The sequence below is a fragment of the Corylus avellana genome, chromosome 11, assembly GCF_965113065.1.
Source record: "Corylus avellana chromosome 11, dhCorAvel1.hap1.2, whole genome shotgun sequence".
Taxonomy (NCBI): domain Eukaryota; kingdom Viridiplantae; phylum Streptophyta; class Magnoliopsida; order Fagales; family Betulaceae; genus Corylus; species Corylus avellana.
The window spans coordinates 10,752,137-10,777,129 of record NC_142500.1 but is presented as its reverse complement, the minus strand read 5'-3'; the positions used below and the strand labels follow the sequence as shown (position 1 = coordinate 10,777,129).

At 36.8% G+C, this 24,993-nt stretch overlaps 2 protein-coding genes across 5 annotated transcripts; both read left to right on the top strand.

Moving 5' to 3' along the window:
- Nucleotides 1–2,479: 2,479 nt before the first annotated feature.
- Nucleotides 2,480–7,096, top strand: PK3 (serine/threonine protein kinase 3). The gene is made up of 6 exons (XM_059577508.2): nucleotides 2,480–2,819; nucleotides 4,114–4,256; nucleotides 5,199–5,342; nucleotides 5,784–5,969; nucleotides 6,336–6,460; nucleotides 6,692–7,096. Exons 1-6 carry the CDS (start codon nucleotides 2,606–2,608, stop codon nucleotides 6,915–6,917), a joined length of 1,038 nt encoding a protein of 345 aa, XP_059433491.2. The 5' UTR covers nucleotides 2,480–2,605; the 3' UTR covers nucleotides 6,918–7,096.
- Nucleotides 7,097–8,391: 1,295 nt separating this feature from the next.
- LOC132166066 (lysine-specific demethylase JMJ25) lies at nucleotides 8,392–24,823 on the top strand. Of its 4 annotated transcripts, none has more exons than XM_059576820.2 (13): nucleotides 8,392–8,721; nucleotides 8,800–8,915; nucleotides 9,350–9,461; nucleotides 9,576–9,717; nucleotides 10,078–10,141; nucleotides 10,234–10,960; nucleotides 11,688–12,014; nucleotides 12,553–13,077; nucleotides 14,737–14,809; nucleotides 14,945–15,015; nucleotides 22,662–22,781; nucleotides 23,606–23,667; nucleotides 23,992–24,823. In XM_059576820.2, exons 1-13 carry the CDS (start codon nucleotides 8,416–8,418, stop codon nucleotides 24,113–24,115), a joined length of 2,769 nt encoding a protein of 922 aa, XP_059432803.1. In that variant the 5' UTR covers nucleotides 8,392–8,415; the 3' UTR covers nucleotides 24,116–24,823. The 4 variants fall into 4 exon arrangements, with proteins under 4 accessions (XP_059432803.1, XP_059432802.1, XP_059432801.1 ...); XM_059576819.2 differs by having other exon boundaries at nucleotides 14,945–15,030; nucleotides 24,007–24,823; XM_059576818.2 differs by having other exon boundaries at nucleotides 14,945–15,030.
- Nucleotides 24,824–24,993: the final 170 nt, after the last annotated feature.

The window sequence follows — 24,993 nt, the reverse complement described above, 5'->3', positions numbered from 1 at the left end:
CTTTCTCAATTTTATCCAAATGATTTTTTAGTAGTTTAACTTATCACATTGAACAACCAACTTGAAACATATATCATTGACATGCGTTCTAGTAATGAATTCACAACACTCAAAGGAATTGGACAGCTTGCTAAGAATATGATAGAGATGAAAAAAAATATCGTGTATCAATTGGTTTATTCATTGGTGACATTGTCATTGATTTTACCAGTTGCGACATCAATTGTTGAAAAAGCCTTTTCAGCAATGAATATTGTTAAAAATCGTTTACGTAACAAAATGTGAGATCAGTAGATGAATGATTGTCTGGTCATGCACATTGAGAAGGATATATTCAAGACTATCAACAATGAATAAATCATGCATTGATTTCAAAGTATGAAGACTCGTTGAGGACAACTAAATAAATTAAGGCAAGGCATGACAAAATAAATTGTAAGTTACATAAAACAATAATTAAATTATACTAAATTATTTATTTATTTATAATTTTAAATTAATTTTTGTTCAACTTTAAAAGTTGGGTCTTAAATGGGTCTCCGTTGAGCCCCTATCATATCTATATCAAAAAATTCTTGACCCTCTTGACCTAAATTCCTAGCTCCGCCACTGGTCATGTCATATACCATAACTTGTCAGCTTGAAGACAAACAAGGGAGAAAATTTTTTTTTTTGCTTCTTGTCTTTTAAAAATGGTCCCTAAAAGCAATTTTTTTTTTTTTTTTTTCATTACATGATTTTTTTAAAAAAATTTTGGGGCATTGACCAAGACTAAACACGTGAGTCATTTTTCGTGAAAAAAAAAAAAAAAAAAAAAAATTGGAAATGACTAACAAATGGGTCAAATTGTAATTTTTTAAAACTTTTTTAGAATATATTGCCAATTTTTAAACATTTGACGTAAAAGTAAAAATGTAGTAAAAATTGAAGGGATAAAGGGTATTTTTTTAGGAAGAAAAAGAGAAACGAGGAGAGTGTTGTAGAGGAAGACACAACAAGGGTTAAATACTAAAAAACCCATAGGGTTTGGACTCTTTATTTTTTGCCCCCAAGGGCTTGATTTGTATCACAAGAGGTAGATGTGGTTTTCATAAAAACAGAAAATGGTATCTCCGTTAAAATTTAGTCCGAAAACTTAACGGAAGGCCACGTCAGTACTAATCAAACGTTGACACGTGTCATGTAATTAATTTTTTTACAAAAAATATTAAAAAAATTAAAAAAATTTACATTTTCATAGAAAAAAAAATTGGGGCCATCCCCTTGGCCATTTGGGGTGGCCAACCACCCCCTTGGTGCAAAAGGGGTGGCCGAAACCACCCTTATGGAGCCAAGGGGGTGGTCGAACTGCCCCTAGTGCACCCCTTGCCACCCCCAATTCTCACTAGGGGTGGTTTCGGCCACCCCTGTGGCGCCAAGGAGTTGGCTCAACACCCCCCCCCCCCACCATTCGGCCAGATGGTGGTGGCCAGGCCACCCCATGGCCAAAAGGGGGTGGAAATGGCCAAGGGGGTCGCTATGGCCACCTCCAATTTTTATGTTTTTTTTGAAAAAATATATTTTTAAAATTTTTAAAAATAAAAAATAAAAAATTGATTACATGACACATGTCAACGTTTAATTGGTGCTGACGTGACACGTCGTTAAGTTTTAGACAGAGTTTTAATGGAGATACCATTCCGTCTTTATGAAAACCACATGTACCTTCTGTGATACAAATCAAATCCTAGGGAGCAAAAAATAAATAGTCCAAACCCTATGAGGTTTTTAAGTATTTAACCCACACAACAATTGTGAACCCCTTTGACAACCTTTTTTATTATTATTATTATTTTTTTCAAAATAGTCAAACTTATTTTTTTACATTTCTTAACAACTTTTTTCATTTTTATCTCACAAAAAATTCAAAAAAATTTTCACCTCCATATCATATCAACCAATTTTTATTTTTCTCTAAAAAGAAAAATTCAAAACTTCTTTTTTTCTTATTGCCAAATAAATCTTTTCACTTTTCTCTCAAAAAATTATATATATTCACTTTTAAATTACATTGATTGTTATTATTAAAAGTCACGTCACAATTAAAATGACAAAAAAAAAAAAAAAAAACTAAAAAACACCCCACATTCCCCTTAAAAAAAAAGAAAAAAAACAGAATTTGCCAAATAATTTGTCAAACACACAAGTATATTTATTGCGCATTTGACCTACAATTTAAATCGTGTGGGAACACTCCCTCTTTGACGATTAAGCATAAGGGGGCCCGCCAACTGATCTGAACCAACATGATCCGACTAAAAAAACAAATTCACATTCTCAAAAAAAAAAAAAAAAAACAAAAACAAATTCACGTGTATGGTTGAGATTGGAGAGATCCAAGAAGTGAAACTTGGGAGAGACACCCATCATCTTTTGAATTAAAAAACCAAAAAAGGAAAAAATAAATAAATAAAAACAAGAAACAAGAAGGGAAAAAAAAAAAAAAAAAAAAACGTACAAGAACTCCCTCTCTTGATTCATTGACATGAAATCAGGTCTTCAGAATTTCTTGTTTGGGAACCTGATTTCATATCATTAGAAGAAGAAAAAGGTTGAGGAGGAGAAGATGGGGTGCTCATTCTCTGGGTTGAATGCCCTGTACGACGCCGTTAACGGGGGAGGAGACGTGTGGATCAATGAGAACCGGTTCAGGATCTTGAGGCAGCTTGGGGAGGGCGGGTTCGCCTACGTTTACCTGGTCAAGGAGCTGCTCTCTGACTCCGCTTCGGCCTCTGCTGCTGGCTTGGCTAAGAAAGTCAAGGACCCCTCCCATCTCTCTGGTTTCATCCCTCTCTTCCTTCCTCTCTACGTTTCAATTTTTGGGATTTTGTGATCTCGGCCATTTAGGCGTGAATCTGAAATGGTTTTCTTTTTTGCTTCCATTAGCTCACTAGTGGTTTTGTTTTGGGACTTTGTGATCTGGGTCATCGAGTTATGAATCTGAATTGACTGTTTTTTCAGTGACTGAGCTCACAACTGATTGACTCTCGCCATTCAATTGGATAATTTGAGTGAATTTCAATTTTGAAATATTGGCCTTTTGGAATTTTTGTTTGACGATCTAAAACTGTGATATGGGAATTATGTTGGAACTATTGCACTTTCTATGATATTAGATGTTGGAATGTTGCGCCCTTGCATCCTCATGTTTTCTAATTTTTCGGGTTTTGCTGTCCTTGTTATTCTTCGTTATTTCTTTTATCTGTATTTGGGATTCTATGGTTGGTGTACATAATCAATATGTAATTTATGAAGCTTGGAAGGAGATTTGGTGGTATACTATTTTTATTCATATAATTTGATTATTTGTAATCGCGTTCTAAGAATTGTGCGGTTCTGGATTTATAGATGTGTCTACCTTCTCTTCTTTCTGAACTTTGTAGGCTTTGATTTTCGAGTGAAAATGAACTTAATCATTTTTGGATGCTTTCCTTTCAATCCATAAATACATTCATTACATTAGATTTGGGATATGACGTTCTTGCTCTTTCTTTTTCTGTGTTGTCGATGTTCCAACTTTGGGATGGGGTTTTTTTAAAAATTTTTTTTTTTGACATGTCCGCACAAGAGGGAGAGGGGGATTTGAACTAGTGACCTCTGCTTCATTAGGCATGGTCCTAGCCGATTGAGCTACCTCTTGGGGACAACTATGGGATAGGATTGTGGCTAGGTGAAGTCGGGTTATCGTAATAATCTCCATGTTGATTTAGATATGTTGGCATGTTAAGATTTAGATATGTTTGCATGTAAGTGTATGGGTTAAACTATGATGTAACGCAGCCCCATCAATGTTGACGGGTCCCACCTATTTCTTTCAGTATATATTGGTGAGAATGCTTGTTGATCAAAACCGTTAAAATAAATCTATAAGATAGACAATCTCTCAATTTAATTCGAACTAGTGGAGTCAAATAGTTTAATACTGGTGATAAGGCCCCATCAAGATTGACTGGGCAATACTCTATCATAGTTTATTTCATTTTTTCTTGTTCTTTATTTTTTTTTCGTCAGGCAGTTGATTGCAAAAATATATTTTTTCCAATTTCTATTTATTTTTTTATTTTTTTTGGGCAGATGATGGCACTTATGCAATGAAAAAGGTTCTTATTCAGAATACTGAACAGTTGGAGTTGGTCAGGGAGGAGATCCGTGTTTCATCGCTATTCAGCCATCCGAATCTACTTCCACTTCTTGATCATGCTATCATTTCTGTTAAGGTAATTACTTGGAATGGTTGTTCATACCTATTGTCTTAGTTATTATTTGTAATTTTATAAATAAAAGTTTGGACAGATACACTGAGAGAAACGGTATATGACTGTTGCTTTGGGTAGAATGCTTTAGTATAAAACTAGTGATGGTTCAGTTTGGCTTTGACATTGGTCCTTGAGCTGCAAGAAATTGGAACATGTTTAAATTTAAGGAAACATTGTAATGCTTTGGCAGTTATTAGTCCTGGAGTTGCATATTTATATATATTTTAATCTCATGGGCATGGATGATTATAGTGTGCTTAGACAAGTTTTTTAAGTTTTAAACTGCTATCTAGATTTACCGTTTGGTAGAGAGAGCCACCTGAGCGTTTCAATTAAAACAGGATCTAGAGTTTTTAAGTTTCAAACTGCTATCTAGATTATGGGCAGTTATTCATTTCCTAACAAGTGCTGCTAAAATTTTATGCGATTCAAATCTAAAGCAAGAGCTATTCTACCTATAATTGATCGGTAATGCTCATGCTTCAGTATGTTCTAATAGATATCATGCTAATCCTCTATTTTAGTATGTCATGATCAGTACAGTAACATACCATGTTACGCAGTTGCTACATATCCTGTAAACTTTTGCTCATACAAGATTTTGTTGTTACTTTTTTAATAATTGGAACTTGGAGTTAATCTGGCATGTTTGGAAGATTAACCTAACTTAATGAGCACTTTGTTTCTCATCTTTGGGTCAATGTTTATCTAAGTAGTGTTGTTACCTGCTTCATTGAGAAATGATACATGGTTTATTTATATAATTTTTCTTCATTTGTGGTTACTTTTGGGGGGGTGGAAGGGGGAGGGGGGAGGACTAGCCATTGTCCAATATTCTTCATATGCAATTCCATTTCTGTTCTAAATATTGTATTTGTCTTAAATTATATTATTCGATCACAGCCTACACAAGAAGGATCTAGGAACCATGAAGCATACTTGTTGTTTCCAGTTCATTTGGATGGAACGTTACTGGACAATTCCAAAGCCATGAAAGCTAAAAAGGAGGTTTTTTCTACCTCAAATGTTCTTCATATATTTCGGCAGGTGAATAAAATTACTTCTTTCTTTTATTTCTCCCCCTACTTCATTTAATACTGTTCCTACTACAATTCAATTTTCTTAGCTCAAGAGAATTTGTTTTCCATGGAATGTGTATTTGGAGAAGAAAATAAAAACATGATACTGCCTAAGGTATCCTTCTTATCAATGCCATGTTTTCCATCTTCTTTCAGACATCTTCTAACTCCATGGTGGCAATTATTGAAATTTGGTTATTTTCTATTTGAGAGTCGCATTTGGTAGTTTTCTGCTCAAGGTAGATATGTTAGAAATATGGATGTTTTCTCTTAGAGGCATTTATGAATTTTATGTTTTCTCTTTATAGTTTACATATGTAGTGTTTTTGGATATATTGATGTCATAAATTGCTTCTGAATTTGCTTAAATGCGTCACTAGCATTTTAACTAAGAAATTCAATTTCACAGCTTTGTGCAGGACTCAAGCATATGCACAATTTAGATCCTCCATATGCACATAATGATGTCAAACCTGGTAATGTTCTTATAACTCACAGGAAAGGACAACCACCTCTTGCCATATTAATGGACTTTGGCAGTGCTCGACCTGCAAGGAGGCAAATTCGTTCTCGTTCAGAGGCGCTACAGTTGCAGGTGCTTGTTTTGTCACTTTCTTCTTTCTTTTTTTAATAATCATGATGCTTAAGTTCATTTTTTCGAGCATTACTTGTAAATTTGACAATAAACTTCATATATGGACACTTGCATATGTGTGTGTTTTGTAGTTTATATCATTTCATCAAGAGAAACATTTTGCCTTACAGATTAAGTCCTTCACTCTTGATTTCTAATGTCTTGAAAATTTATTGCATATTCTGTACCCTTGTTATGACAGTGCCAGCCTGTTGGACCTTTGCTGTTATAATTAAAACTTATCTGTATAATTGAGCACAATTTTCGCCCCAATCAACCCTTGGATTCTCTACTATGCTAATGGTGATTTCATTGCTTGTCGTGTAGGAATGGGCATCTGAGCATTGTTCGGCTCCTTTTCGAGCTCCTGAGTTGTGGGATTGCCCCAGCCATGCAGACATTGATGAGAGAACTGATATTTGGTCATTAGGATGCACTTTGTATGCAATAATGTGAGGACCATTCCTTTTTTGCTGTGATTACTATTACTCGATATCTGATTTTGAGCAGCTTTTTTATTATACATCGTGTCATTACTGGGAACTTGTTGAACTGTTTGAGCTCTATTTAGGGATCTCAAAGGCTTTTTTTTAATTATCCTGTCAAAGCAAAGCTACATTTGCTAAGCAACTTCGGTATATAGAAATTGTAGCCGTTTGTGATGGCTGAGTGATTATTTACAGGTATGGGATATCTCCATTTGAATATGCGCTTGGAGAATCTGGAGGAAGCCTACAGTTGGCCATTGTAAATGCACAGGTAAAGTGGCCGGTTGGACCTAAGGCTCAATATCCAGAAGCTCTTCACCAGTTTGTGACGTGGATGCTTCAGCCCCAGGCCGCAGTCCGCCCTCGCATAGATGATATCATAATTCATGTCGACAAGTTGATTGCAAAGTTCTCTAATTGAGACAATAATAACATTGGAGTGTGATTTATGGGTGGTTGACTATGCAAATATCTGCAGATTGGATTATTATTATTATTGTTTCTTCAAAATGATAATGGCAACTAAAAGAAATAGCAATTCATGTCAATGTTACACAGATTACCATTTTGGCTTTGATTTTATTGTATTCTTCTGTCACAGCCATCTAGTAGTGCTCTATCTCTTCTTCTTCTTCACTCTTGCAATGTACTAAAGTGCTACTCCCCCCCCCTTTCCCATTGATTACAATTTATAATCAGTGATCTACTCAAACTATGTATGTTTGTAGTATCTTAAATTGTTGTTCCAAAACCTTAAAAAAGGTTGGCATTTGTGTAAAGCTCATGATTGATTTGATTGAGATATCCATACATTAAAATAATTAGAATAAAAAGTTTCAGTACTTTTTTTTTTCTTATTTATTTTATTTATTTATTTTTCCTTTGAAGGCGTTTAAATAATGTTGTTTTATCTCTATTTTTTAGTGTTTGGTATGGCCAAAAATTGTGTTCAAACCCAAAAAAATTTGGTTACCAGAAAATTTTTCTTTAAATTGTTTGGTTTTTTTTTAAAAAAAATATTATAAACTACTTTTTAAGTTTGAGCTTCTCGTTATTAATGTACTCTCTCGCATTTCGTTCTGTATTGTGGGTTCTCGTTGGAATTTGTCGCCAGTCATCAAAATTCAAAATTCGTCGGAATCTTCTACTAGTTGTCACTACCGGTATTTGCGGGAAGCTACTGACCCTTTTTTGCCACCATCAAAGGCAGGACATTGAGATTTTAAACCAAATTGCAAAAAGTTTTCATTTAGGATTGTATTTTTAAAAAATTGCGATTTGAAAATGTAGAAAATTTGTGTTTTTAAATTGCAGGTAATGATGTGTTTTTTGAAAACTCACAATTTTAAAGGTTAAACGTCATTTTTACGGTACTTACGAATTTATTATTATTATTTTATGAGTTGAAAAATATACATGCCAAAAAAAAAAAAAATCCTTGAAACTGATGAGCCGATGAGGTATCCAAAAGTGATAATTCCTTCTTACAAAAAAAAAAAAAAAAAAAAAAAAAAAAGTGATAATTCCTTAATTAAAACATGCTGGATTTGATACAGAACATGGATGCTTAAGGGCAATTAATTAAATTAAAAGAATAACAAAAGTATTATTAATTAATCCTTAAACCGAGACATGCCGAGAGATTTGCAAGGAAGGCCAAGAGTGCAACACTTCAATTTGACGCCTCAGGCTCAATGGATTCTTATTCTACTTCTAGTAGACCAGTACTATTATTATTCTCCAAAGAAAACCCTAACGCTGGTAAATTACTAAAGTGCCACGGAGCTGCACGTTTTCCGGATGAATTCCGGAAATTGTGCTGCTCCTAATTAAGTATTCCCCTACTTTCCCCCCAAACCACCACCGCTTTCTATAAATAACTGTTTCAAAACCTCTCCGTCTCTGTTTCTTTCTTGGTGATGGCGCTTGGTAGGAAGCGGAAGAAGACGGAGATACCCGGAGAAAGTAATTCTGCTGCTCAGCCGGACTCGGAACAAGGTCTGGAAGCGGTGAACAACGAGCACAAGGAAAGGGAGGGTCGGAAGGGTCGGAAGAAGGGCAAAGTGGACGGAAACCGGGATTCTCCGTCTCAAGCTTGGCTTCCTGTGAAAGAGAGACTCAGAAATTTCGGCAAGAAGGTGAATTATGACGAAAGCAGGGGCCAAGGTGTTGATCAGAAGCTTCTTGGAACTGGAAGGCCAAAACATGCAAAGCGGGATTCCAAGGTAAGTTTCTTTCTTGTTCACTACAGCAGTGTCATCAATTAATTCCTGGTTGTGTTTCTCACTCTGGATATTCGACAGTGGATTGAAGACAAGTCCTTAATGTGCCATCAGTGTCAGAGGAATGATAAGGGCCGGGTTGTTCGGTGCAAGCTTTGTAAGAGGAAACGATTTTGTATCCCCTGCTTGAATAGATGGTAACACTTTTTATCTGTATTTTTTGCTAAATTAGTTTTTCTCTTGTTACTTGTTCATTTGTAAGATGGCATACTCTTCCTGTCTTTTAGTGTCTCTCATCTGTTGCGTGATTGCTATTTCTGTTGTTATGTTTGTTTTGTGATAGATTTGTTAAAATGTATCCGAGTTACCAAAAAATAAATTCATTTTTCTCTGTTTCTGTCAGTTTTCCCAGGCTGTTATTCTTTCTTTTATTCTTAGTATGGAGGTTTTGTTCAATGTTGAAATTGGTGTGGTTAACTTGTATTACTAGTCTTGGCACTTTGGTAGAAACATATGGCTTTAATCTTGAAATGAACCATCCATTGTGAACTAATTTCGCGGTTTCATAAAAATCCTGAGCTTCTGCCTTTTTAGTTACTTTTAGTGATACTATTTTTCTTGTGTTTCATAGGTATCCTAATACAGTAGAGGATGCAATTGCTGAAGCTTGTCCAGTATGTCGTGGAATTTGCAATTGCAAAGCTTGCTTGCGTTTGGATGTACCTCTTAATTCTAAAATTAAAGTTAGTTTCTTTTGTTGTTTTTCCCTCTCACTTCTCATGAATTGGTGGTATTTTATTTTTATGTATTTATTTCGTGTTTGTGAAGATTGACAAATTTTTTATCTTTTGCTGCAGAATTTGAAGAACAAAGAATTAAATTTCAGTAAATATGAGAAAATCGAGTGTTATAAGTATGTGCTACAAACAATTCTTCCATTTTTGAGACGGATTAATGATGAACAAATGATCGAGAAGGAAATGGAGGCTAAAATACAAAGTATATTCCTTCGGTCCTTGTCAAATAAGCTTAGAAACTCATCTGTGGTACAAATCTTGTTAGTTAGTTAGGAAGAGAGAAAAGATTTCCTTAGTTTGTTTAGATCGGAGGACTCACTTCTTCTTCTCCTTGTTTGGGTAACCAGAAGATTGACTTCTCATAAATGCAAACATTCCTAATTTACTGGCTGAAGAGAAGTATTTATTTTTTGGCTTGTGTCATATGCTGAATGCTATAACCTACACCTTGATTTGTGTCATATGTTAATTTTGATTACTCATTGTTGCTCTGTATTACTGAGTTTAAAATTTATTTTTTGGATGTATTCTTGGGTTTGGTTACTGAATGTTCATTTGGCAGGGTTGGCACTGCCAGAGTTAAAGATAAAACAGGCAGATTGCCCTATTGATGAGCGTACATACTGGTACGTTCTTTTTCAGAAATGATTTATGTTTCCATTTGTTCCATAATTTTATAAATTCTTTAATGTTACCTTGTTACCTCTTGCCTTTTCAGCAACAACTGCAAAACTTCTATTTTTGATTTCCACAGAAGCTGTCCTAGATGTTCTTTTGATCTCTGCCTTATCTGTTGCCAAGAGATTCGTGATGGACACCTGCAGGGAGGTGAGGAGGAGGTGATTATGCAGTATATTGACCGGGGATTTGACTATTTGCATGGTGGAGAGGAGAAAAAAGTGAAAATATCTACTGAGAGCCCTAAGGATCATGTGAAGCCAAATGCTTTGTGGAAAGCGAAAGAAGATGGTAGCATTCCTTGTGCCCCAAAAGACATGGGTGGTTGTGGTCATTGTGTTCTAGAATTAAAATGTGTGTTCTCAGAAAACCTGGTTTCAGAGTTGGTGAGAAAAGCGGAAGAAATAGCCAGAACTTACAAACTTATGGATATGACTGCAATTCCTTTACAACGGTGCTTGTGTTTCAACTCGGTGGGTGACGTTGACCTAAGCAATGATAAGTTAAGAAAAGCGGCTTCTCGAGAAGATTCCGATGATAACTATTTATATTGTCCGAGGGCACAAGATATACGCCATGGGGATTTGAAGCATTTCCAGTGTCATTGGAGCAGAGGTGAGCCTGTGATCGTAAGTAATGTGCTTGAATCTGCATCTGGTTTAAGCTGGGAACCATTGGTTATGTGGCGTGCAGTCCGTCAGTTGAAACATATCAAGCATGGTAGAAATTTGGAAGTTAAGGCCATTGATTGCTTGGATTGGTGTGAGGTTAGTTTCATTGTCATCTTTTTTTATATGTGAAAGCATCTTACTTTTAGACGTTTAACTGCTTATTATTGATGTAATGTTTAGTGTCTAATTATTGTTTTTTGATTTCTTTATCATTTTTAGTGAGAATCTCTACGAAAGATCCTTAGCTACAAGGTTTTCTTTCTTGAAATATTCTAACTGATTTTATTATCAGGGCGCTTACCTAAGTTTTTTTTAACACAGTAATCCAGTTTCCAGATGCCTCCTAATATTAGCTTTTTGGATGTGGAAGAAATAAAAAAGGGCTGAGTACAGTTGTCTTTCTTAATCCAAATAAGTAAAAAAAAGGAAGCACTGTCTTGCAAATTGTTCAACAGTGTCCCATATCATTAACAATCAATACTTAGCACTCTAGAATCAGCAGCTGCACGTGCTACCTCCTTAGATTGATTTTGAAGGGAACATCATGATAACTGCTTATCTTATCCATCCTTTCAGCCTCTAATTGAAAATTTTAGGTCCACCATGTTTCCATCTGATCTTCATTCACTTTAGGGATTGTTAATGCCTAATCTTTGTATTTAATGGGTAATTTGTTTCAACTTTTCTCTGCTTCCTAAGAGTTTCTGGGATTTTTTAATAATTATTTTTCCTCATGTCCATCCAGGTTGAATATGGTAAGTAAAAGTTGTTTCAGTCAGTAACGATTTTGCTTTGTGATATGAACTCTTGTGATGAATTTCAGGGCCCTATCAATATCCACCAGTTCTTTACTGGGTATAATGATGTTGGATGTGTTGGTGGATGGCCCCAAATACTGAAACTGAAGGATTGGCCGCCATCTAATTTATTTGAAGAACGTTTGCCTCGTCATTGTACTGAGTTTATCTGTTGCTTGCCATTTAAGAAATATACCCATCCACAGAAGGGTCCTCTAAACCTTGTTGTCAAATTGCCTAAGAAAACTCTAAAGCCAGATATGGGTCCCAAGACCTATATTGCTTATGGAGTTGCTCAGGAACTTGGCCGTGGAGACTCAGTCACTAAACTTCATTGTGATATGTCTGATGCGGTATGTTTGAGTTTTTTGAAAACTTCTACTATTTACCTTGTGTTTCCCACAGGAAAATGCCTGTATGGTTTGGGTACTGCATGGATATGTTTTTTTAATTTTAATGGAAGGTTAAAGGAAGTATGTGTAATGACCAGATGAATTGGGTAAAGGCTGGCATTAGGTGAACCCTGCACGGCTCTGACAACTATTGCCCATCGGAAATGCTTTATGATTTGATTCCATGCTTTAATTGTCTAAATTTTATAGCAGACACATTTTTTAAGCCATTAAAATTGAATATGGTGTTGAGTTTTAAGTTTGTTAGGCACATACATCTATTCTGGTTTCAATGAGCATCAAGATCAAGTGTCAAAACACAGTTTAGGTCATCTGGGCTGTCTCAGGCCAGGGTTTTATTTCTTCGTATTTTTAATCATAAATTTGTTGAGTTTGGTGACTTGATTCATTTTTTTTTTTCTTAATCCTTGCATTTTGTAGTGGTTGTATTTCCCTTTTGATGTTTTAATGTTTTTTGTTCTTAAATTCACGTTTTCAGGTAAATGTTTTGACACATATGGCTGAAGTTACCATTAAAGAAGAGGATCTTGCGGAAATAGAGAAGAATAAAAAGAAACACTTTGAGCAAGACCAAAGTGAACTCTATGGAAATATTAAGGCTGGGGATGAAAAAGTTGAGAATAATATTTTTGATAGTGAATGTTGTAAAATTACTTCTGATGATGACAAATGTAGTGAAGTTGGTGATCAAAACCAAGGTGTAACTGAAGAGCTTGCTGTTCCTATTTTTCAACTTGTTGGTAGTACTGGTGATACTGGAATGAATGAGAAATATTCAAGGGGATCAGAGCTGGAAAAGACTGAGGCAGAAGTCGATCAAAATAACAATGGTGGGAGTGGTGGTCCCGGACTTTCTAGAAATAAGTTGGATGGCTTAGAAGCTTCTGAGGGTGGTGGTGCCTTGTGGGACATTTTTCGGAGACGAGATGTTCCTAAGCTCCAGGAATATCTTAAAAAGCACTTCAGGGAATTTAGGCACATTCATTGTTGTCCATTGCAGCAGGTAACTCAGTCAGGCAATGATTATAATTTTGCTAGGACCTTTTTCCTTTCAAATTATGATGAAGTGTTAACTAGTACTTCTTGATGATTGTTGCTTTATATTGGTTGTGATAAAATTACGAAGAGTATTTTAGGCTATGTTTATTAAATGTTTTGATAGAACAGAAAGTTGTGAAAGTTGAGAAGTGTTTTTGGTGGGGTCCACATTTGGAAAATATTTTCTGTGGGGTCCATAGAATAAAAATTGTTTGGTAAACTTTTTGAGAAGTGTTTTATGTTTTCAAAGAAACAATCCCTGAACATGTTTATTTTGAGAAAATACATTTATTGTTTTAGGTATATGACTTTTTATTTACTTAAAAAAAATAAAAAAATAAGATATTAAAAACACAGCGGTGGCTGCGATGTCCTACTTTGGCCACTCTCAACAAATGAGAGGAAGTGGCTGCATGACCACCTCTTTATTTATTATTATTATGTAAAGTAATAAGTTGGGGAAAGTCCACATGCCGGGCATGCCTTCTTCAAACTATACCATTCAATTGACAATGTCCACTTCAAACTTTCAATTGGAAAAATGTCCCCGCAAACTACCAAATTGTCAATGTCTCTCTCAATGACGAAAATACCCTTAGTAAAATTAAAATAAAAAATTCAAAAAAACTAAACTAATTTAAAAAAACAATAAACAATGGTGTGGAAATTAATTATTTTTCTTTTTTGGAATTTATTGGAGTATTTTTGTTTTATTGAAAAAAAATTAGGGTCATTTTTGTTTATGTGGACTTTTCCCTAATAAGTTTGTCTTCACTCATACAAAAATAAGTACCTTTTTTTAAAAAATAAAATAAAAATACAAATTTCTTAAAAGGTGCGAAAAGTTTTCTTAGAAGTCTCGTGTTTTATTTTTTTAAGTTTTGTGTTTGCAAAATGAATCATTTGTTGAGTGTGTTTTTGTTTTTGAAATTTGAAGTGTTTTTGAAAAGTTTAACAAACATACCCTTATTCTTTTAGTCAATCATCCTGACATTGTGAATGAGCTTAACTTCAAATAGCACCTTCTCCCCTTGTAATAATTTGATGATGAAGTTGGGGTTTTGAGCTCACCGGATGCTTCATTTTTACAAATTTTTTTTTTTTTTTAATGAAATGAAGTTGCATTACTTTGTGATTTGTAATGATTCAAATAACCCTATTCACTGGAAATACTGCAAGCAGGTGACAAAGTATTTGTAGTAAGTAAAATTTGCTGGTTGAAAGGGAAACTAAGTCATCCTAAAAATACCTAAAAATGATATTACGTTTTTTGAAACAAGTCTAGATATGTCATTTTCTCTAGAAAAATATTCTTTAATCTTTTAAAATAGCTATTATCTGGTTGTATAGAAGAGAACCATGGGAAATCTGAATTGGATACTACAAATTGTGGGATATAGCAGTGATGGAGTCAGAGAGCGGAATAAAGAAAAGAAGTCAGTATGTGGAAAAATTGCAGATCAATTTCATGAACTTTGGTTAGGACTGGCATTATTTTTCTGGTGTTTCAGTCATTAAAACTGATTTTATGTATATACATGTGTATGTTCGTGTGATTAGAAATGTTTATTAGATTTTTTTTTTTTTTTTTAAATTTAAATTATCATAACTTTTGATGGTATAGGTTATTCATCCTATACATGATCAGACCTTTTATCTCACTTTGGATCATAAAAGGAAGCTCAAGGAAGAATATGGTCAGTTCCCTTTAGACACACACATGCATGTATATGGGGATTGAATGTTGCAGTCCCTTTTTATTTTTTATTTTTATCATTATCATGTTTTAACTCTTGTTGATCATAATTTAGTGCTACTATGCTATAATATAGGAATTGAACCATGGACATTCGTCCAAAAACTTGGAGATGCTGTCTTTATTCCTGCCGGTTGTCCTCATCAAGTAAGGAACTTAAAGGTATAGCAAGTTGATCATGATTTTTTTTCCTAGTTTGTAGAAAACAGGATACGAATTTGAAGTGCCTAGTTATTAGCTATACATTGTTATTGTGCTGCTTTTCCCTCGAAATACAATTGTCATGCATATTTATTTTCTAAGCTTGACAAAGGATGGCCTATATGTGTGAAATTAGAGAATTTTTGGAAGTGGGTGGGTTTATATATGCTTATTCAGCTTCTTTTTTTCATCTAGTAATGTTCACTTTTCTTTACCCCAATGTAATTCATGTTCGGTGCACCCATTCCAGTGAAAAACTAAACATTGCTTTACGGCTTGATTATCATCTTATGGCCCAGTTTGCCTGTTGCAGTGGGGTTACTGCTTGCATCAGATTAGGTTTGCCAGTTGAAGTAGAAAGTGTCTCAAGTGTATTCTGTGGTCATTTTGTTTTCCCAATGTCGTTTTGTTTGGCCTCATCATTGAGTCAAAGAGTCTCCAGGCCAGAAACTATATGCATAAAATGAGTCCCAATGTCATGCAAATACACTTGCAGAAGCGTACCATATCAAATGACGCTGAGAAAGTCACCATGATGTCTAGTAACGGTTAGCAACTAGCCATTATTATTTTCGCCAAAGTAAATAGGGCAACAACATACAATTTACTACCCTAATCTAGATTCAAGCAAACTTTTTTTTTTTTTTCTTTTTCCTGATCTGCTCACAAATAAGGAAGCTGTTCATCGATACACTCCTTTTCATTTTTCTAATCACAGTAAAAAGTCTAAAATAGATGGATCCTTGACAAATGGGAACTAAACCTTACATTGAGCTAAGTTTGCTAACTAAACCTTAATAGAAATTTCAGATAGGCATCTGAAATCTGAATTTCAGTTTTGAATAGAAAAGTTGGAGAAAAACCTAGAGAAACCTGTTCTGTGGTTGCAGCCTTGAGGGAGTTTGTGTGTAGTAGGCTTTTAGGTTTTAGCTTGGAGAAAGAGAACTGAGTTTTTAGAATTCACGTTGGGTGTACATGGGGCTATAAAACTTGCGGCTGAAGGGGAAATTTATGGTTTTAAGTGGGATTTATGAGTTGGCAGTATAGAAGGTAAACTGACGGCTGAAAAAAAAATTAGTTTTTTTGAGCTAGGGTTGCAGGCAATAACAATAGGTTATTTTGAGTACAATCTGGCAGCAGTAAATATTCAGGTTTCCTTGTAAAATTGACTTCTTTTCTTTTTGAAATAACTTGGGAAACAACTCCACCAAAAAAAAAAAAAAAAAAGAGGGAGGAGTTGGCATACAATTAGGACTTGTTTTAACAAAGGGAACTTTCCTTTTTGGAAAAAAAAAACAGCTGGCCAGATTCTGTTAGGATTTTGACGTAAAAATTGTTGACTTTCTTGTCCTTTATAACTCTTTTTCAGCCCTCTCACATGCCCCTTTAATAAACCCACGAATTATAAGAGATTATGACACAAATAACTAACACAACAATTTAAGGAAAACTAAAACAACTTAAATAAGTTACCCTAGGAGGGTCTAGGGTGTTACACTTGGTCAGTTCATTCTGATTTAAACTGGAATGTTCTGATTTCGGGCCTGACCTACTTTGTCCAAATTCAGACTCCTGGTAGTTATACACTAAGTTTTAGTCAGGGCAGGTACTTCTAGTCTCTGTCTCACGTGTTTCATCTAGCACATTTAGTTTCTTGTTTTTGCCTTTGTTGTTTGCTGGTTTCTTGGTACTGGTTGTTTGGTTTTGCTGAAATTTGACAGTTGTTGGTTGATCTTTTGTTGTTGGATTGTATTTTCGGCTTGCTGGTTGTTACTTCTAGTGTTGGATGTGGTTGCTGGTTTTCATGGAGTCTGCACAGCCTTGGTCTTGGGCTGATCTCACACTCAAACCCCCTTTGTACTTCGATCCAATCAATTGATCAAGGGGCTAATCACTTTTGTTTGAGCTGGTTGCTAAAAATCTTTGCTTTCTCTTGAACAAGGGAAGGGTAGCAAGTATCAACTTCAATTGAACAAGTTCAACCTTGAAAAATGAAATGTAGTAGGTCCAAGAACCATTGAACGCTTTAACTTGTCCATTGAAGAAGGCGAAGGTTGGACGAGAGACTTGACCAACTTACTGCTTTCAGGTAGCCCCAAAAGTATTTGGATTTACTTTTCAGTCTAGATTTTGTGATGAGTTAATTGCATTATCTTTAGTTTTCCGAGTTCATATATGACAAACAAAAAAAAGCTCTCTTCTCTTTCCTTTGTTTTTTCTTTCCCCCCTCCCTTCCGCCCTAGCGGTGGCCTTTAGCGCTGCATGCTAGGATTCAGATCCGTCTATTCTTCCCGGTGTTATCCTAAGTTTTTCAAACCCTTCTAGTTAGAGCCTTTGGGGTGCGCGCCTATGTCTCCGAGCTCTTGGAGATCGGTCCGGTGAATGTGGTAGTTATGGAACGTTGTTTCTCTGTTGAAGCAAAAGCCTTTTGCTTTATGACGAAGGTTGGGTCCTCTAATCTTTGATTAAAGGAAAGGAGGAAGGGCTTTGTTGGGGTCATCATTGTGGGTCTTTAGAGATCTGTCTGGTCAGTGGCTATGGTGGAAGTGGCATTTCTATCTCAGGTTAAGGAATATACGGTCCAGTAAAGGGATTATTTGGATTCTAGAGGGCCAAGATGGGTGGAGCTGGTGTCGTTTTGTGGGTGAGATGAGACAGATGCTAGCGTATCAGGGTGGAAAGGTTGGGTCCGTAGCCTCTGAGTTTCCATCTTTGTTGGGGAAGCAGTTTGAGGTTGAGGCGAGAGCTTCTTCTAGGTTTGTTTCTGGATGGTCCTTTGTGGATGTGCTGCGATCGACGGTTGGTGGGTTGAAGCTTCTGTCTTCGTGTCCCCTTGATGTGTTTCCAAGGTCAGCCTGTTTTGAGGCGGAGCATGGCGGAGTTGAGCTGCACTTTGTAGGGGACTGCTACAATTTGGAGGTTCAGCAAATCTCGCCGAAGAACAACGGTCCTCTTGAGGCATCTTTGCCGGCGGTACAGCCTTTGGCGGCGGCTAGGGGTGTAAATGAGCCGAGCTTGAGCGAGCTTCTCTTGTTTGGGCTCGGCTTGTTTAAATTTTACTCGAGTTCGAGCTTGAGACGAGCTAAAAAATCGAGCTCGAGCTCATAATAAGTCAAGCCGAGCCGAGCTAGTTCATGAACTAGCTCTTATATTGAATTTAATTTATTAATTTATTTTTTTATTATAAATTTAAACTTCAAGTACTCCTAAACGGGTCAAGAAGTCAGCTTTCATATAAACATTTGCTTAGTCTGGCTAGTAGAGTATGAAGGCTGAGTCAATACAGTAAGGAACTTGGTTTCTAAAAGAGAGGATATACATCATTTTATTATAAAATGATGTTATTAGAAGAAAAAAAAAAAAAAAAAAAATCATCAATTTTTAATATTAATATGAGGAATTATGTGAATAACTACCAATTCGAGCCTATATGAGCTGCTCACGAGCTTAGCCGAATCGAGTCAAACTAGCTTCGTTTAATATTCGAGCCAGGATTCATGTTCATGAAACGCTTCATTTAATATTCGAGCTGAGCTTATGCGAGTCGAGCCCGAGCTCGCGAGCGAGCGGCTTGCTCTCTTAACAGCCCTAGCGGCGGCAGATTCGTTGTTGAGGATGAAGAGGACAGAGGATTGGGTGAAGTCTCATTTAGGGCTTCTTCGAATTGAGCTGGATCGGGCCTTAGTTAGGTTGGTTGAAGGCCTCGTCGTTGGGCTGGATTTGACGCCCAAAGGGTTGCAGAACAGGGGCGATTTTTTGGGCCATGTGGGTTTGGGTTCCTGTTCGGGTCCCGTTTTGGATCCCATTTCGAAAATGGTTTTGGTTCACCCATCTGGACCCGTCTCGGTAGCCAGTGCGTTTTCTTTTCCTGTTTTGCCTTGAGAGGGAAGTTTGGTTCACATTTCTAGCCCCGTCTCAGTTTTTGTTGTTCTGTGTCGGATCCCGGCCCCAAGGACGTGACTCAAGAGGGCTTGGCAGTGGAGTGTCCGGCAGTCGTTGGGGACGCCTAAGTGAGCAGTGTGGGTTTGTGCTTTTCGGGCCCGTCTTACTTCTCTGAGTTGGTTGTCTTGCCAGATATTCCTTCTATTGCTTCAGGGGCTGTTGCTTGAGGAGATTGACTCTGTTTGCTTTTGGAGTTGTCAGAGAGTGGGACTCCCTTAGTCCGATCAGTGTACAAGAGTCAGCAGACTCTAAAATACTTCCGAAGAGCTAGGGAAGCTAGAGGAGCACCGATGAAAGATTCCTTTATTGTTGAGGTAGTGGAGGCTCTCAGTGCTCGGCAGGTGCAGTATCAATCCACGCCTATTGCTGGGTTTGTTGAACAGTTATCGTCAGAAGCTGCTAACGGTCAGGCGTCTTCAAAGGCTGAGAAAGTCTCTTCCATTGGGGTCGCAGCTCCTTTGAAGCCTAATCCTCAGAAGGTCTACTATGATGAGGGTTTCTTAATCCTAGTCCATCAATGAAAGATAATCCTCCTCCCTCGCCTAAGTTGTCGGTCGCTTCGTCGTCAACTATGGTGGTTGTTGTTAAGGGGGAGGATTCCAGGTTGAATGGGTTGGCCCAATCTCAAAAATGGCCATTAGGCTTCTGTCCTTCTGGAGAGATCGTTGTGTGGGATCAGGGAGGTGAGCTTTGGGATGGTGTGGATAGTGATTCCCCCTAACCTCTGGATGTTTACCCTCCATCAGGAGATTGTTGAGTGGGATCAAGGAGAGGATGATTTCTTCCCCGATCCCCTAGATTGGATGTTGGATTGTGACAAAGATGAGGATCCGACTTTGGCGCTGCTGGATGTTGTTGAAGAGGATTTTCATTGGGAAGTTAAGGTTGCTCGGCCTAAGTATATGGGCAAAAGGGAGTTGTTTAATTTGAAGAGCTTCGTTAACTGTGGCGATGCATATACATTTGATTGGCGAGGGAAAGGCAAGGCTCACATGTGGTAGTGTTGAGTTCCCTTTTGGACTTCGGGTGGGAGGGTTTTTGGTCCTTGTGGGTTTGTGGGATTTTTTGTGGGCTAGTTTGGTCGTTGCTATGTTCTTGGTGGTGTTGGGTTTTTGCGGGTTCTTCTTTTTTTAAATTTTTTTTTTTTTTTTATCCTTTTTGTATACTTCTTTTATGCTTGGGTGCACCTACACTTTTTATATAGCTTTCTTGATATTACCTATCAAAAAAAAAAGAAAAAAAGTGGAGGTTTCCAGCTGCTTGCTATAGATATTGAGCGGCGGATCCCCCCCAAAACAGGCATTGAAGTCCCTTTGAATCTGGGATTTAATGGCTACAAAAAATGAAGTGTATCTTCCATTCCTACAGCTGGTCGAATGAGCTCTTTCGTGCTCCCTCTTTCCATGCTTTCCCTGGGGAGTGGAGTGGGTCCACATGCTTATCTCCAATTTATAAGCCATTCCGAACAAGAGAAAATGATCTGACTTGTCAAAACTATTTTCTCCTAGTACCTTCCATATCTTGGAGGTCTTACGCAGTCAGGTTGCAATTGATTATTTTCTTTCTTTTTGCCATACAGACTTATTGGTCATTCTTGTTCATTTTGCCTAAAAGTGTAACTAAGCAGGTGGAGCAAGTTCTTTGGAGTCTCTTGCGGAAGGCGAGTGACCTCAGCCACGGTGGGGCAATGGCTGCCTAGGTTTGTATTTGTCTTCTTAAGCAAAAGGGTGGTCTTGTGATTACAAATTTTGAGGTTTGAAACCGAGCGGCTGTGCTCGAACACATCTGGCACATTTACTTAGACAGTGACCATTCTCTTTGGTCTTGGGGCAATGGTTGCTTGGGGCAAGTATTTGTCTTCTCAAGTATGAGGGTAGTCTTGGGATTACAAATTTTGAGGTTTGGAACCGAGTGGCTGTGCTCGAACACATCTGGCATATTTGCTTAGACGGTGACCATTCTATTTGGTCTAACTGGGTAAGATCCTACCTTCTCGGGATTTTTGGGAGATGAGACACTCAGGAGTAAGTTCTTGGCTTGGGGAAGAAGTCAAGTTTAGTAATTTCTCCTGATTGGCGTGCAGCTCAAATAACCTCCATTAAGCTTAATGGAAGTATATTCAATGGGTCAAACGAGTTGAGGTTTTCCTGAGTGGTAAAGGAAAGGGCAGTCATTTAACTGCTCATCTACCTACTTCTGACCTAGTTCTGTAAACGTTTGGGAGCAGGATGATGCTCAGATCATGACCTGGTTTGTGGAGCTTCAAATTTCCTATTTTCTTGGATTCCCAAAGAGGTTTATGGCCATGCAATTGAATTATATTTTGGAGTGAACAATGTAACAGGAACTTATCAAGTTTCCCTTGAATATTCTCTTTTCAACAAGATAATAAGAGTTTGGAACAGACATTCTTCAATGATTCGAATTTGTGTAGACTTCAATCAGTATTACGACTGCAACCATCAAAATAACAGGCCAAGTTCACCAATACCAACACCACACAGTTGACCTGAACCATTTAGCTTCTCGGGGCACGGGTGAAGTACATTTAAGTTTCACTCATGGCTTTGGTGAGGGAAACAATGGCAACGTTGGTGTCATTCAACCAACATGGCTATGGTGATGATGAGTCAGTGCCTCCAACCCCTAGGTGCGGAAGAACAGAGAAAAAGCCTTCAAACTTGTTGCAGAACAAAGAAAAAATAAATAAATAGAAAAGAGGAAGGAAAAAGAATGAAGAATTTATTTGCTATACATGATTATTCTAATGCAGTGCTCAGATACCATGTAGCGAATTCTATGAAATAGTAATTGATTTGTAGCCCCTTCCTTTATTTATAGATGTTTGTACGGGAATATTCTGACAGCTATAGGACACCTCAGTAGGACACACAGCCTTCTCCTAGAAGGTTTACATGCCACTCCTCATACCCTTGGAAAATTAAGCACCATTCTAGACATCCATATATTCATTCTAACATTATGTAAATCGATGTCCTTATGGAATTGCCTTGTAGATTTCGGATTGACATAGGAATTGCTTTCTTAATTTTTTTCTTATCATGGTTTATATTCACCCCTTTTCAACTTGTTCATCAAAAAATTCGCCTCTTCAACTGTAAATCTAACATGTGTTGATGGTTAGATGCTTCAATTCACATGCATATGCGTATGTCCAAATGCACAACTATACATGTATGCATTCCCACAGCCAAGTACCTGAATCCAAGGCGGAGTCAAATGTTACATCGGTATTGCATTTGTATGCTTGAAATGTTTTACTCCTAAATTACACTGTTGGTATTTCTTGCATCTATGTCATTTTCTGAGTTTGTTTTTTTTTTTTTTGAATATCCTGTGGTCAATTATGATGTATATGTTGTAGTAGTTTTATTATGATGAATTTCCTACCCAATGTACAATCACCCGTAAACCAATAAATGTATTTTCACTCTGCTGTGTCATATTTCTTAACGATAGGCTTTATACAAAGATTCATTCTGCCAAATGCACACACGTTAGCATCAACTTGGAATGGAATGGTTTAGTGGAGAATGCCCCTTGCTCTAATTGATTTCCATTGATAGATTTGTTTCCATATGCACAAATAAATTATATGTTGACCGATTTAAATTTTTTCTTCTATTCAGTCATGCATAAAGGTTGCACTAGACTTTGTCTCACCTGAAAATATTGGTGAGTGCATCCGTTTGACAGAGGAATTCCGTACACTTCCTCAGAATCATAGGGCTAAAGAGGACAAGTTGGAGGTATGTCATTGCATTTATCTATGGCATGTTCCAGATGAGTTTATTGTACAGTGGTGCAATTAGTTTGATATTTCATGAGTACTGCTGAGAATTTGGTTTCTTATTTTACTCATGAAAAAATGCTGAGAATTTGGTTCCCGAAATTCAAATAGATCCTGTTATCCTACTGCTTTTTCTTAGATCTTATTTGTTTCACTTTTGACCTTTTCATACCTTAGGTCAGCGATTGTTGATATCAATGCGCTCATTCTTTATAGACATATCACCATTAAGGGTCTTATCGCTTTATTTTTAATAAAACACGCAAGTGTTAACAAAGAAACCTAAGTAATACTATTCATTTACTGCTGCGGATCACTATTATTGTTGCCATCACAATGTTCCCCCTCTTCCCACAACCACAACTATGTGATCCGTCACTTCTCATACCCCTCCCCTCATTCTGAGCTAACCACAGCTGTTTGGCACCAGAAATCACCTCTTATCCTCCGGCAGTCCTCTACCATGATTCTACCTCCACTGTGTTACATATAATCATTTGGTATGCAGTGTGATTAATGCACCAGCGCCTACTTTGTTGCTGTGCTCAATTTCTTGATAAATTGTAGCAAAATTGCAGCATCCATGTTTGAATGATGCTTATGCGGATAAGTATTGACTTGGGTGTGCATATACTTTAATTTCATTCTGGAATGAGCTCAGCGCAATTCGGTTGATTGACTTTCTGCTTTGATAATTATATAATGTGAAATAGTTTCTTTGTAAACATTTAAGTTTGAATCTTGTGTTTGAGGTTTTGATTGCTGTTCTGCTTGAAACAACAGGTGAAGAAAATCATTGTTCATGCCATGAGCCACGTTGTGGACAAGTTGGATCAGAAACCAAGGTTAGTTAATCACCATGGATTCGTATGTAGGGTAAAAAGTTTTCGCATGTATGTGTTGATGAAAACAGGTTGCCTCTCAATCTCTGAAATCTATATGTATTTGATAAACAAAAGTGAAATTTAAAATACAATTCTATCTGGAATTAAAACCTTGTAGCTACAATTGAGCAGGATACCACATGTCAAATTTGCTATGAATATTAAATATTTATACCCAATTTCCTTTAAGGTTACACACCCACCCCCATTTATGCATATCCTTCATTGGATCTGCATAACAAATGCTGTAATTTTTGATAATTATCTCTCCTCATGGTGTCAAAGTCTTTCATTACGTAGCACGTGCATTATGAGCCTTTCCCACCCCGGGAGAGTTGATGGGGACATCAGACACAGGCCACCAATCACACGCATATATAGACGTCGACGTCAGAGGAGGATGACCTAACCCATGACCTTGTGGTTGGGTGATTGGGTGCTGCAGATATCTTGTGTTTGTTCTGCAACAAGGTCTGAGACAGCTACTGTTTCCTCTTTAGAAGATTCAAAGTCGGTTCAACTTCATTGGTGAAGATTTTTGCAACAGTTAAAAGGTTTATTTCTGTTATATAAATACAGCTTGGGTCATGCATACTTGCATAATATAAGATATTTTTGCATACATCAATTAGTCTGTTCCACATTCCACGACTGGTGATGATGTTTATTATGCCTACAAACAAAAAAAGGTAATGGCGAATTTTGTTCAAGTAATTCATCCATCAGTGGGGGATTGTTCTCTGCCTTTGGATTTCATTTTTCTTTATTTATTTATTTTTTTTGTCTCAACCTATTTCATATGTTGCTAACATGTGTTGGCTGACTAAGCTTTGTCAACCCCACTTGGACGGAGTCCGATACCAGGCACTTTGACTACTTTGAAGAAATCAGAGGAAAATTATTTCGATTTTCCAAGGTATAAAAGTTTCGTTTTAGATGTAATATTATATCTAATAAAAGCATTCATTCAGCATCAGTTACATTCGTATTACTTTTACCACCAAAGACATTTAAGGAACACGTTAACAGAATGGGTCTTGATTGTAACCCATTGTGCCCATACTGTTTATGGATTGCATAATGTTTGTTTATGTTATTAAATATTTTTGAGATGTCATTGAATATGTTTATGATTTGTTCCTATTTTCAATTTCGTGCGTATATATAAGATTGGATGAATGACAATGAGAATAGTCTTTTGACAAAAGACATTTTTGTTGGACCATTTTAGACAATACTTCTTATTTATGAACCTTGATTGAACAGGTTGCTAGTTCTATGGTACAT

Coding starts and splice junctions, on each gene's coding strand:
- PK3 (XM_059577508.2), top strand. CDS start 2,606: ATGGGGTGCTCATTCTCTGGGTTGAATGCCCTGTACGACGCCGTTAAC. Junction 5,970..6,335: donor CAGAGGCGCTACAGTTGCAG/GTGCTTGTTTTG, acceptor CTTGTCGTGTAG/GAATGGGCATCTGAGCATTG. Junction 6,461..6,691: donor TGCACTTTGTATGCAATAAT/GTGAGGACCATT, acceptor GATTATTTACAG/GTATGGGATATCTCCATTTG.
- LOC132166066 (XM_059576818.2), top strand. CDS start 8,416: ATGGCGCTTGGTAGGAAGCGGAAGAAGACGGAGATACCCGGAGAAAGT. Junction 12,015..12,552: donor ATTGTGATATGTCTGATGCG/GTATGTTTGAGT, acceptor TCACGTTTTCAG/GTAAATGTTTTGACACATAT. Junction 13,078..14,736: donor ATTGTTGTCCATTGCAGCAG/GTAACTCAGTCA, acceptor TTGATGGTATAG/GTTATTCATCCTATACATGA.